The following is a 12,277-nucleotide window of genomic DNA, read 5'->3' as shown; positions in this document are numbered from 1 at the left end:
AAGAAGACATTGTGTTGAGCTTTAATGGAGTTTTAATGATATTTAAAAAAAAAAAAGCTTCAATGAAGCTTTAATGGTGTTGAAGAAGAAAGGGTGGGTTGGGGGGGAGAGGGGTACTGGCTAATTTAAAAAAAATAAAAAATATTCATTTTTTTCCTTTAAATAAAAGAATATAAATTATATATTAATTATTAACATGTGACAGTCTTTTATTGGTAAAAAAAATTAATTTTGAGCCCTTTCACACGTCTGTGGTACATGTATGCATGCAGAAGTCCAAAATGGTGTATTTGAAACGGAATAAAGAGGAATCGTGAGGTAATAGGTCGAAATTAAAATTTAGGTGTCTTTTTGAAAATTTCGAATAACATCAAGGGTATTTATGTATTTACTCTTTCTAAAATTATAAATTTTGATAGTCACTATCCATAATATGTCCACCGACCGAAACATAGGTCATTAATTTTAAAAAAGGTCAACTCATGTCATTTTCCCTTAATTATACTTGCAGAATAAAAATACAATTGCTTAGATATGTATTTAGGATGGACATACAAATTACGATACATGAGATTTCAATTGGTCCAATTTTCATACATACATACACACATATATATATATATATATTGTCTCAATTTATGTGACATAAATAAAATTTAGATATTTAATTATATTTTAAATATGTTTTTAGATATTTTAAGTTGTTAACTATTGTAATTTCTAATACTTTTTTGCATTGTAATTTACTATTTTAAGTTATTAGCTATCCCAATTTATAATACTCTCCTTGTTCAAACTATTGTGACATTGATAATCAATTATATTTTAAAAATAATTTAAATTTTTAATTATTGTGATTTATAATGTCTTTTCTTCTATTCTAATTTAAGTGAAACTAGTATAATTTTAAGAATTAACCAAATATCACGATTGAAGTAGTAAAACAGACATGTCTTATGACTCATGATAACTAATTAGAAGTTATATAGCAAAATTGCTATACAAAAATACTTGTGAAAAAAAATTTAATGGGTCTCATATAAGACTTCAAGTTAATTTAAAATATCAAGAGTTAATTTATCATTTTATATCTATTTTATCTTTTTTTTTTTTAATATTTAAATGACTCATAATAGTTAATTAGGGGTGATATTGTAAAATCATGTTTGAAGCAGCAAAAACAGACATGTCATAAATGTCAATTTTACTTTTTTTTTATTGAAGATGATTAATTTTCTAATACGTAAGAGTCAAAAAATATCACAATTGAAGTACCGAAGCAGCCATGTCTTAAATGACTCATAATAACTAATTAGAGGTGATATAATAAAATTACGAAGCAAGAAGACATAAGAAGACATATTGACGAATACGTACGATTGAAACAGCTGAAGCAGACACGTCATAAATATTTTTTTTTTTTTTATCAAATATTATTAATTTTTTAATACGTAAATGACAAATATAATAATTAATTAAGCAAGTAGGTATATCTATGAAGAGTTACCTGCTTTACCGTATTTCTACAGTAGTAGTAATATATATAAATAGGAGTGTACATAGGTCGGATTGGTTTGATTTTTTATTGAATAAAAACCAAACCAATTATGTCGGTTTATTAAAACTATAAACCAAATCAAACCAACATAAAATCAATTTTTTTGATTTAGGTTTTAGTCGGTTCTTTCGTTTTTTCCCCCCAGCTTTTTTGGGTTTTCTTGATTTTTTTTATAATCTTTTTTTTTTACAATTATATTGTGATTGAAGACTACATCAAGTATGTTTTCACTCATATGCTAATGAAAAAACTCAATTATGAAAAATTGAGGAGCGAAAAACTCTCTTGAAACTAAAAAGTAAGATGAAGAGTGAAAATTTTAGGTTTTAAGTTTATATTAAGTTTTGGATCATTTTATTAGCAATTAATAGACAAATATTATAACCTAATATATATATATATACACACACATCTACTTTCTAAATATTGAAAATTAATAAAACTAATTGAAAAAGTATTTAAAAAGTAAATTATAATTAATATTTATGCATGCATGCATACATACATACATACATTAATTATTATTATTATTATTATTATTATTATTATATTTGAGTTTGGTTTGACTTTTTTTTGGTTAACACCAAACCAAACCAAGAGTGGTCATTTTTTTTTTTCAAACGCCAAACCAAACCATAAGTCGATTTTTTTTCTTGGTTTGGTTTCGTTCTTCGGTTTGGTTTGACGGTTTGATCTGTACACCCGGACTTTTTTTTGGTGAAAAAAGAACCTATTATATATAACTTAAGCAGTACAGAGCAAAGGGGTACTCTCATCAAAGGCCCTTACAGTAGCAGAGGTACAACCAGAAACATTAATACTAGTAGGCTTAGCATCACTATTTACATATGAAGATACGGACGGATTTTCTACATATAACAGATTACGAGTACTAACAATGCCCTCAACGTCGTCGGCCAGATGAGTAGCAACAGCAAGAGGCGGAGAACGGAGAGAAATTACAGTTCCAGGCAGATTTAAGTTGACACCTAGTTTTGCTAAACAGTCAGCTACTATGTTTTCTTCTCGGAAGTTATGTTGCACCACTGGATTCCCCATTTTCCTCAACATTAACTGCATTTAGTAGCAATATCAGTAAAAAACATAGCCGGCTGTTGAATAAGACGTAAAATTTCAACCTTCGAATTCTGCCATAGTGTGGCAATGACTGTTAGCAGAAGCGGAAAAATAAAAAATCCACTTGCCCTGAGAATTACGAAAGACCCCACTAAGATTGCATCTAGCATTATTGTCTGTGAAGGATCCATCTATATTTAACTTAAAAAATCCTTTGGGAGGGGCAACCCATCCAATCTGGATAATGATAGAAGCAGATGGATTAGGTTTCATTCGCACAAGATGAAGATACTCAGTTACTTTAAAGTGCATCAAGGTAGGGTCAGGAAAGTTGTTTTTTGGTAGAAAATATTATTGTTGCGATTTAGCCAAATATGCCTAATGGTAAAAGGGAAAAAAGACATCCAGTCAGTAGTTTTATCTCGAAAAGGAGGGAAAAGAGATTTAAAGGAGTTAAGCCGATGTTGGTGGGAAGTACCGATGATAAGAGGTGTTTAAACCTATATCCAACTAGAATTTCATAGCTATACAACAACGGGTAAAGATGTGAGTAGGAGCCTCAGGTTCTAAATGACAAATAGGACAGTTCGGGTGAGGAGAGATTCATAGAGATAAACGTTAGTGGGAAGTCTACCATGTGAGCAAAGCCACAAAAAATGTTTAATTTTTGGCAATGTATTCAATTTCCAAATCCAAGAAAAAGCATAGTTATTGGGCGACGGCTGGTAAAAGGATTCATAAATAGACTGTGAAGAGAACATGCCATTGGAAGTGTATGCCCAGTAAGACTTATCTCATAGGACGAGAGAGGGGTTGGGGCGGATGTTAGCTACTTTGGTGGTGAAGAATTGAGGAATTTCAAAGGATAACTTACTCCAATCCCATCCTTGGCCTGTCCAGATGTTCGAAAGTCGAAGATTTACTTCATCATAATTTAACGGGCCCTGAATAATGTTCCTAAGGATCGGGAGCTTGGGAACCCAACGTTGAGTCCAAAGATTGATATTGGTGCCCTCAGCGGGAGACCAGGCTGTAGTTTGGGTACAAAAAGACCCACCCAAGAGAACATTTTTCCAAATAAAGGACTTAGCTGGTCGACGTCGTATGTGATTATACTTGTGAAAGAGGGTGCTAGGCCAGAGAGACGTGGGGTTCGTGAAAAGTCTCTAAGCCCGGCTAGTAAGGAGCGTCTGATTTTTAAAACCAGCTTTCTGAATCCCCAAACCACCATATTTTTTCGGGGAAGCCATTCTATCACAGCTTACATAATGAAGCTTACGCCTTTGGATGGTGGATCCCCAAAGAAAATTTCTCTGAATTTTGTCAATTATATCGCAAGTTTTTTTAGAGAGCCTAAAGTATTGCATGGCATAAGCCAGGATTCCGTTGAGAGTGGATTTGATCAAGACAAGTCGGCCCGCTAAAGAAAGAAAATTAGATTTCTAGGATGCAAGCTTCCTACACATATTATCGACAATGAATTGAAAGTCGACATGTTTGGGGTTTCGACTTAGTATCAGAAAACCTAAGTATTTCCCAAACTGATGGGCTTTGGAAATGCCAAAAAGGTCTTTTATAAGGATCCTAATTTTTTGAGGACATATAGGAGAGAAGATGGCCTTAGATTTGGCCGCGTTAATCCTTTGGCCTGAGAGTATGCTGAAATAAGTCATATAATCATGGATACTAAGGATGGAAGCCGAATTAACCTCAGAAACGAGGGTTAGATCATCGGCAAAAAAAGATGTGAAAGGGATTGGCCGTTCTTAGCAAGAGTGATAGAATTCCAGCCAAGAGTATCTACCTGATGAAATATATAGTTTGAGAGAAGATCCATACAGAGAATGAAGACGTAGGGGGACATAGGATCACCCTGTCAAATGCCTCGAGATGGGGAAAAATAACTTGTCTGGGGTCCGTTGACCAGAATAACAATATTACTATATTACTAGTAGAAATGCAGGTCATAATAAGAGCAATAATCTTTGGAGAAAATTTAAAGTAGAGAAGAGTACGGCAGACAAAGGACCATTCAAGGCAGTCAAAAGTTTTTTCCAAATCAAGTTTAAGGATAAGACTACCAACCTTGCTCTTAGATCTCGTGATATGTGTAACATGCTCTTGGACAAGAATAACGTTATCACAAGCACGTCGTCCTTTTAAGAAACTAGTTTAATAGGGACTAATGAGAGCAGGAAGGTGAGGTTTAATACGATTCGCAATAATCTTTGTAACAATTTTGTATGTAGTGTTACAGAGACTAATGGGGCAAAAATTCTTTAACTGATTTACGTTGGAAAACTTTGGAATGAGGCAGAGGAGGGTATCATTCATAGAAGTAGGGAGAGAATGCATTGAGAATACCATATGGCACATTTGTTTGACTGAAGGACCAACAATACTCCATTGAGATTGGAAAAAATGAGGGTGAAGGCCGTCCGGACCTGGAGCCTTAAAAGGTTTGAAAGAAAACACCGCTTGAGTTATTTCTATATCCTGAAGGGAAGCATCCAAGACCGAGAGATATAACTTATGGAAACTAGACTGAGATTATTTTAAATAGGACCAGTCCAAAGTAATATGATCAGTGGTGAAACATGCAGAAAAGTAGTTATGGACATAGTTTGCAATCTCGGCAGGGTCAGTAATCCAAATGTCGTTGGAGTCTTTAAAATAGGTGATCTTATTCCTTCTACGCCGATTAAGAACGGATAGGTGGAAATACTTAGTATTTGCATCCCCATGACCTAGCCAATTAATACGGGAACACATTTTCCAATGGTCATCCTTTTGTAAGGATATCATTAAAATCAGTTTTGAGCTTACATTCTAAGTCTCTTAGGAAGAAACTAGTAGCATAATTCAGGGACTTTTGAATCCCTGCAAGTCGAGCAAGAAGCCGCTTTTTGGTTTGGAAAATATTTCCAAAAACATGATTACTCCAACTTAAGACAACATCACGGAAAGTGGGAACGGCACAAGTAATATCATCTGTAACCCAGCTTTGACAGATAATATTTCTAAACTCCGGGTGATCCATCCAATACTTTTCCAACCTAAACGGTTTTCTACCATTATCGGAGTATCGAGTAGTAAGGAAGACAAGAAAAAGGGTAATGATCTGAATGGGTCTTAGGCAAATGAGTAACATGGGCGTCAGGACAACACTCCACCCAGTCATTGTTAACAAAGACTCGATCAAGTCTTTCCAAAATAATATGATTAAATTTCTTCCTATGGTTTGACCACGTATATTTACAACCTTTAAAGTCTAGATCCATGAGGTGACATGATTATATACAGTCCCAAAAATTAGAACTTCTAGAGGTGTTAATAGGACGACCCCCCACTTATCCGTTTGAGAGAGAAGCTCATTAAAATCACCAGCAACAAGCCACAGGTTAGAAATAGTTCGGGAATAAGTTATAAGATTATTCCAAAGGATTCTACGATTATGGTAAACATTACTAGCATAAATAGCAGTAAAATTCCAAGAAACATTATGGGGGCTGACCTTAATCATGGCATGAAGCTCCTGTATGGTTTGATATTTCTGAGTGACACTAACGAAGTTTGCATGCCAGAGTAAGACTACACCTCTGGAGTTACCAACAATGGGTACTTCTCAGTAATCATCAAAGTCAAACTCATGCATAAGACCTAAGTGGTCAGACAACTTCGTTTCCAACAAAGCAATAAAGCACGGATTATGAGAATTGAGAAGATCACGGAAGTTCTTTCTAAAGTTCTCATTGTTAACTCCACGTGTGTTCCAAATAATAAAACAAGTAGCTTGATTCATTGGAGAGAAATCGCCTGACGAAGGAAATTGACTACATCAGAGTGTCGGGGTCATCACAACCGCGTACTTCGCTAGTGCACTGTTGATGGCTGGTCGTAGGTCAAATGAACTCTTCAGAAGGGACACGACACTGGGCACAAATGAATATACTTTTTATCCTCGGCTTCTAGAAAGATCATGAGTGCTGCATTTCTGAAACTTGAGATTTTCGTGAATGAAGTTGTCGTCTCCGGCATAACCCTTAGATCGCCGAACCCCGATGAAATTGATGTGTGGAGATTCACAAACTGGCCACGTTGGAGTGGAATTGGATTCCCCAGAAAGAGGAGTGGATTGGTATTGACTATCTCTTGTGGTGTGAAGAATGGAGTTAGAGCAACTTCGTTTATGTTGGGGAACTAGTTCAGCTGAAATGGAAGGTTCCAGAGAGATTGCAGAGTATGGATAAACTATGTGGCTGTGGATTGCACTAAGGGGTCCATAATATTTGATAGCCACTCTGATTCAAAAAATACTCGATTGCTTTTTTCATGCCCTCCGATACTAGTTGGGCTAGGAAGTTCTAGTTTTGAAGGATCATAAAGGTTTCCACACCATTGATTTCCATCGAGAACAGCAATGCATGCCCTTGAAGTACCTTATCGATCCAAGTCAATGGTTGATATAGTGGATGGACAGGTTGTGTAGTATACACTAGAGGATGAGTTGTTGCATGCGGGGGTATTTGGGGTGGTGGGTCCATTGGAGTGTGTTTGAACGGACGAGCTAAAGGGTACAGTTTGACTTTTTGGTGAAAAGGGAGGAGATGAACTCTGCTCATTTTTGAAAGAGGAAATCTTATTTATCTCAGAGGCGTAAGAGAAGGATAGCTTGCTGGGATGGTTGAACATTTAATATAAGTATAGATTCAGTGGGAGTATAATCATTAGAACGTAGTGTGATATTTGAAGTAGGATTTTGCATGTCATGCATGTGATCAGGGGCTTCCACGTGTTCTGCCAGGTGGGAACTTTTGTCAGTTTGTAGAGGGATGGATAGTAAAATGGAAGCCAACGGAGCCTAAGAAAGAGAGCAGTATTTACTAAACTAGGGAACTTTATAGTGAGAGTTGTGCGAGAGATTTCCACGTCATACTACAAGAGTCAGTAATGATGAGGGTAAGAGGAATGATAGGGGTGCCAGGAGAAGTGCAAAAACTTTGCATATAGAGACCACAAGTAGTTTTATTTTGTTTAAAGCAGGGGTTTGGTTTTTTTGTCTGAGTTTCAACCGAGGGGCCTACCTGAGTACTATTTTGCAATTAGGGGGCAGTAGAGAAAGAAACATTATTAGCAGTATTTAAAATGTTAAATTCATTAAATTTTCCCCATTAGAAGGGCGATTTCGTCTTTTCGTATCCTTATGAAAAGTTGGGAAAACAGACCCCTGTAATTCGAAGGAGTTGTCTCAGTGTTCACAGTAGTAGTTGCAGTAAAATTAAAGGGACGAGGAGGCGTACCTGGAATTGGATTAGTTGGAGCAGATTGAGAATGTACCTTAACTGTATCCTTGTGTATTGGAGTATTGGATTGTGTTTCCAAATCGGGTGTGCTTGATTTCCCTTGTGTACGATTTTTCCTTCTAGCCGAAAAAACTGTTTGCCATTTTTGTTGTGGAGGATGAGGAACGTTAGGGATATCACTAGGGGTTGAGGAAGATGCATCTACTGGTGGAGGGTGTTGCCGGTGGGAGCAATCTTTGTGGACATGGCCAAAACGACCACAACTGGTACATAGGTATCCTTCTTTCTCATAAAGGATTTCTTGCATGTGGCTGCCAATTTGGATAGTATTGAGTACTGGATCATCCATTAAAATTTATACATAAAGCCTCGTATAGCGACTATGAAGAGTTGCGTTTGTGCAAGCATCAACTTTTAATAACTTGCCGATGGCGTTCCCAATCTTTTTCAGTAGTATGGCGTCATAGAACTCGGTTCCAGACGGTTGAATAAGCGACCTTCTCGTTCTGCGGCATAAAGTTAGGTTCCCAGTTCTTGATAATAGATAGCGGCCATTGATAAACCAAGGACTATTTTGTAGAAATTGGGAGACATTGTGAGGTTGAGTAAACTTCGCAATGTAGAAACCCAATCCAAGATCAATCGGTGGAAAAACATCCGGGACCTTCCATAATGACACCAATTTTTCTCAAAGATATTGGTGAGTGACGTTCTTTCCCAATAATTTTATAATCAAGGAATTCGTCCATGGAGAGCAAAGTCTGGCCATATCTTCATTGGAAAGATTGATGATTTTGATTCCAGCATTTAACATTTCAACTCCCTCATGGATGGGATCCTCGCAACTGTCACTGCCATTTGATTCAGAGCTATCCTCCATTGGTAAGTCTGATACCCATTCCGAGGCGAGGAGTTTCGATTTAAAGGACGATGTTTTCCGTGGATTTGGATCAGGAGGTTCCGGCGAGAGAAGATTTGGGTCTGTAGAGGTGGGTGTACTGTTCATTGGCATAGGGAAAGTTGATTGCAAGTAGAGAAAAGGGAGAGCTTCTCGCTCTAATTGTGGATTTAAAGCCACTAATAATGTAGAAAACATACCCAAACTATATATAAAGGATTAAAAACAATGACAGTGACATATATAGGAGGGATGGGTTAGAAATATTTTTAATAATTTTCATCCTCTTCAATTGATAGAGGAAGTAAGAAATTTTAACTATAGGAATTAGATTATTAACAAAAGTAAGATAATGAGATCCAGAAACTTCAATAGTAGCCACATTAAATTTACGTAAAATTTGCATAACTTCATCAATGGTGTTTCAAATTTTAATAGTTAATATAGAACTTGGATCATAACAATAAGTCAATGAGTGTTAACAACTTCAATTATAACAATCTATATCTGTGCAAATTTCAAGAATATTAAATATATGCTTGCAATTTCACCCAGGAACAACTTCTTTAGGCATATATCTATATCATACTTATCCTTAATTTATTTAATTCTAGAAACTCTATTATTTCCTTAAATAACAACTACTCTTCTAACTAGAGTAATCTCGAGTTTAAATAATGCAAAATGATTTTTAACAATTAATTTATAAATATAACATACACATCCAATATGAAAGGTGTCATCAAATGGTGGTTGCATGTGTAATTTATAAAGGAAAACTTACATAAATTTCAATATTTTAAACCTAATCATTCTCTATTTCAGCTTTTATCAAAATTATATATAATTTCAGAATTTACTTCATCCGATACATATTCCAATGTCTGTTACATTCATCTAACTGATACATTAGGTAATAATTAAGTGCGATAAAAATGAAAATGATAAAAATTTATTCAATCATGGAGAAAATCACGCGACATTCATTTAAATGTCTTCTAAGTATCTCAAATATTGTGTAATCACTTCAAATTTCAAAATTCAAAAATGGATCATGATTCTTCAAGCATGAAAAATCATTTTTTTTTGTTTTTTATGACGATACATAATGAAGCAAGATAGATTATATCTTTAACAACATATTTCATACTCTACAATATGATACATTATAATATATAAGCTAGATTATCATTTGATTATTCATCAGTGAAGAATCGATACACAACTTGATGCACAAATATATTAGTAGAATAAAAAAGATGACGATACATTACGCTATACAACTTTTGTGTCGAGATACATTATTGTAGATAGAATTTGAGAGATATATATAAGACTATTTATGTATCTCACCTATAGATTTGACAGATATAATGTATCTCACCACATTTTTTATGTATCTTCATGTTTTTTCAAAACGATGTATAATTATAATACCTTTTTGAAGAGGATATTTTGATGTAACTACATAAAGCAAAAGAAAAAAGAAAAACATTTCGATACATAATTTTTGTTGTATTTTCAATTAGATATATCACTCTTATGTATCACCTTTGAATAAACCTCAAGTATCTCAATGTCGTCATCGTTACCATTGGTCGTAGATCCAATAGTAGTGAATACCTCCTCCTCAATCTGCCTTGCAACATCGGAAGTTTTGTATTGTGGGGCAGTTCTATAACGCTTTGATAGAATTGAAGGTACTGATAGAGAATTGAATTGATTTTTGCCATTGATGATGGTGGTGCGGTGGAGTTGGTGATTAGGATTTGGGTATTCTAAAAGTTTCTGTTATTGCTGAATGGGGTGGAGGTTGGGTATTTTAGGTATTCTAGTTTTCAATTTAAAAATTCTTCTCCATTGATGGTATGGAGATGGAGGTTGGGGTTTTGGATGTTTTAGAAGTTTTTGGTATTGGGTATATATTTTTGAAATTGTTGAAAGAAAAATTTTTAAAAGAGGAGGGGGTTAGATATTAATGGGTATTAAATTGCTGGAGAGAAGATTTTCAATCAAATTTTTAGGGGGCAATTAATGTATTCGAATTTTTAGGGTGACAATGATGTATTTGATAATTTAAATAGATAGAATATAAATTAGAGATTTTAGTAATTAACCAAAAGGATAGTGATTTTAAATAGTTTAGGTAAGTTAAGTTGTGACATTAGGTAATTTTTTCATTTAATAATGATAAGACAACAATATTATCAGAAGCATTATCAAAAATCATACATAAATTTAAATCAGGTACACTATTGTAAGGGCTTGATGTCTATAATTTTGGATAGATAGTTTATAGTAGTACCTCTGTAGGTGCCTTATTTTCTTTATTATCTAGTAGTGTGTTATCTCATTTTATTGTGTGCTTTTATGTTGTTTGTTTGTTATACTGTTATATGTCTTGAGCTGAGGGTCTATCGAAAATAACCTCTCTACCTCATATAAGTTAGTGGTATGGACTGCGTACTTTACCCTCTCCAGATCCCACTTTGTGGGAGTACACTGGGTATGTTGTTATTGTTGTATATATTCTTATGTGATTTAATTATTTTATCCCTTTTCGTGGTTGCTATGTGATATTTTTGGGGTGTGAGATGATTGACACGATTTTTAATGTATTTTGGTATGATTAGTATGAGTTTGTGGTTTTTAGAGGTTAAAAAGGTCTTATAGTTGACTTCGATCAATATTTATTGTTCTGTGTATCAGATGGCAAAATGGACTGCGCTAGTAAATCCAAAACATCAATTTTAGGTTGGTAAACCATTTTTCACTTGGGTTTTCTTTTACGACTTCCTTTAATCATGGGTAATGTGTTTATGAACTAAAAATTCAGTTTTATCCTTTTTTTAAAGTTTATTTTGGGGGTCCATTTTGACTCTGAATTAAAAATAAGTAATATGGATACCGTTGGCTACCTTTTGATGCGTAGATTCTATATTTGTATGTTTTAGTTGATTTTGACCCCGTTCAAGAGGGGAAAAGTTTTTCTTGAAGGGATTTTTGGCTTGGATTTTAGCATCACGAGGTAGGTTATGGCTTAACTTTCTTCAGACTGAGTTGGATAGTTAATATCTTATATAAAAGTAGGTCATGGGTATGAGAATGAATCATGAAAACTGTGTTAATACAGTTATGTGTCCATGTGGGGGCTTATGTGTTGTTATTGGTAGGTTGAGACAATAATTACTCTGTGTGGACCGTGTGAGGGTTTATGTGATATTTTTGGCTTTGTGTATACCTCTAATTATTTTCTTTATGGGTAGAATTGCTTAAGTTGGGTTTTATGTGATATCAATGATATATTACCCGTATATTTTGCCCTAATGGTACATGGCTTATATTGGATCATGGATGGTTGACCTATTGAGTGACTTTTTAGCTCACACATATGTATATTGGTTGGATTTGAGATTCTTATTCCGGTTTGATTGTTAGCAT

At 34.6% G+C, this 12,277-nt stretch overlaps 1 protein-coding gene across 2 annotated transcripts; it reads right to left on the bottom strand.

Annotated features, from left to right (window-relative positions):
• Positions 1-2,163: 2,163 nt before the first annotated feature.
• LOC107848169 lies at positions 2,164-9,018 on the bottom strand. Of its 2 annotated transcripts, none has more exons than XM_047398722.1 (2): positions 7,936-9,018; positions 2,164-2,632 (listed from the first exon to the last, which is right to left on the bottom strand). In XM_047398722.1, the coding sequence occupies exons 1-2, from the start codon at positions 8,137-8,139 to the stop codon at positions 2,303-2,305; spliced, it is 534 nt and encodes a 177-aa protein (XP_047254678.1). In that variant the 5' UTR covers positions 8,140-9,018; the 3' UTR covers positions 2,164-2,302. The 2 variants fall into 2 exon arrangements, with proteins under 2 accessions (XP_047254678.1, XP_016548355.1); XM_016692869.2 differs by having other exon boundaries at positions 7,973-9,018.
• Positions 9,019-12,277: the final 3,259 nt, after the last annotated feature.

Source organism: Capsicum annuum, chromosome 11 (genome assembly GCF_002878395.1).
Source record: "Capsicum annuum cultivar UCD-10X-F1 chromosome 11, UCD10Xv1.1, whole genome shotgun sequence".
In the NCBI taxonomy this organism is placed as follows: Eukaryota; Viridiplantae; Streptophyta; class Magnoliopsida; order Solanales; family Solanaceae; genus Capsicum; species Capsicum annuum.
The sequence above is the reverse complement of the archived record's forward strand: the minus strand, read 5'-3'. Positions and strand labels throughout refer to the sequence as shown.

Excerpts from the sequence above, each read along its gene's own strand:
- LOC107848169 (XM_016692869.2), bottom strand. The coding sequence starts at position 8,287 with ATGGATGATCCAGTACTCAATACTATCCAAATTGGCAGCCACATGCAA. Across the intron at positions 2,633-7,972 it reads TACACAAGGATACAGTTAAG|TTAATGTTGAGGAAAATGGG; the intron begins GTACATTCTCAA and ends TACTAAATGCAG.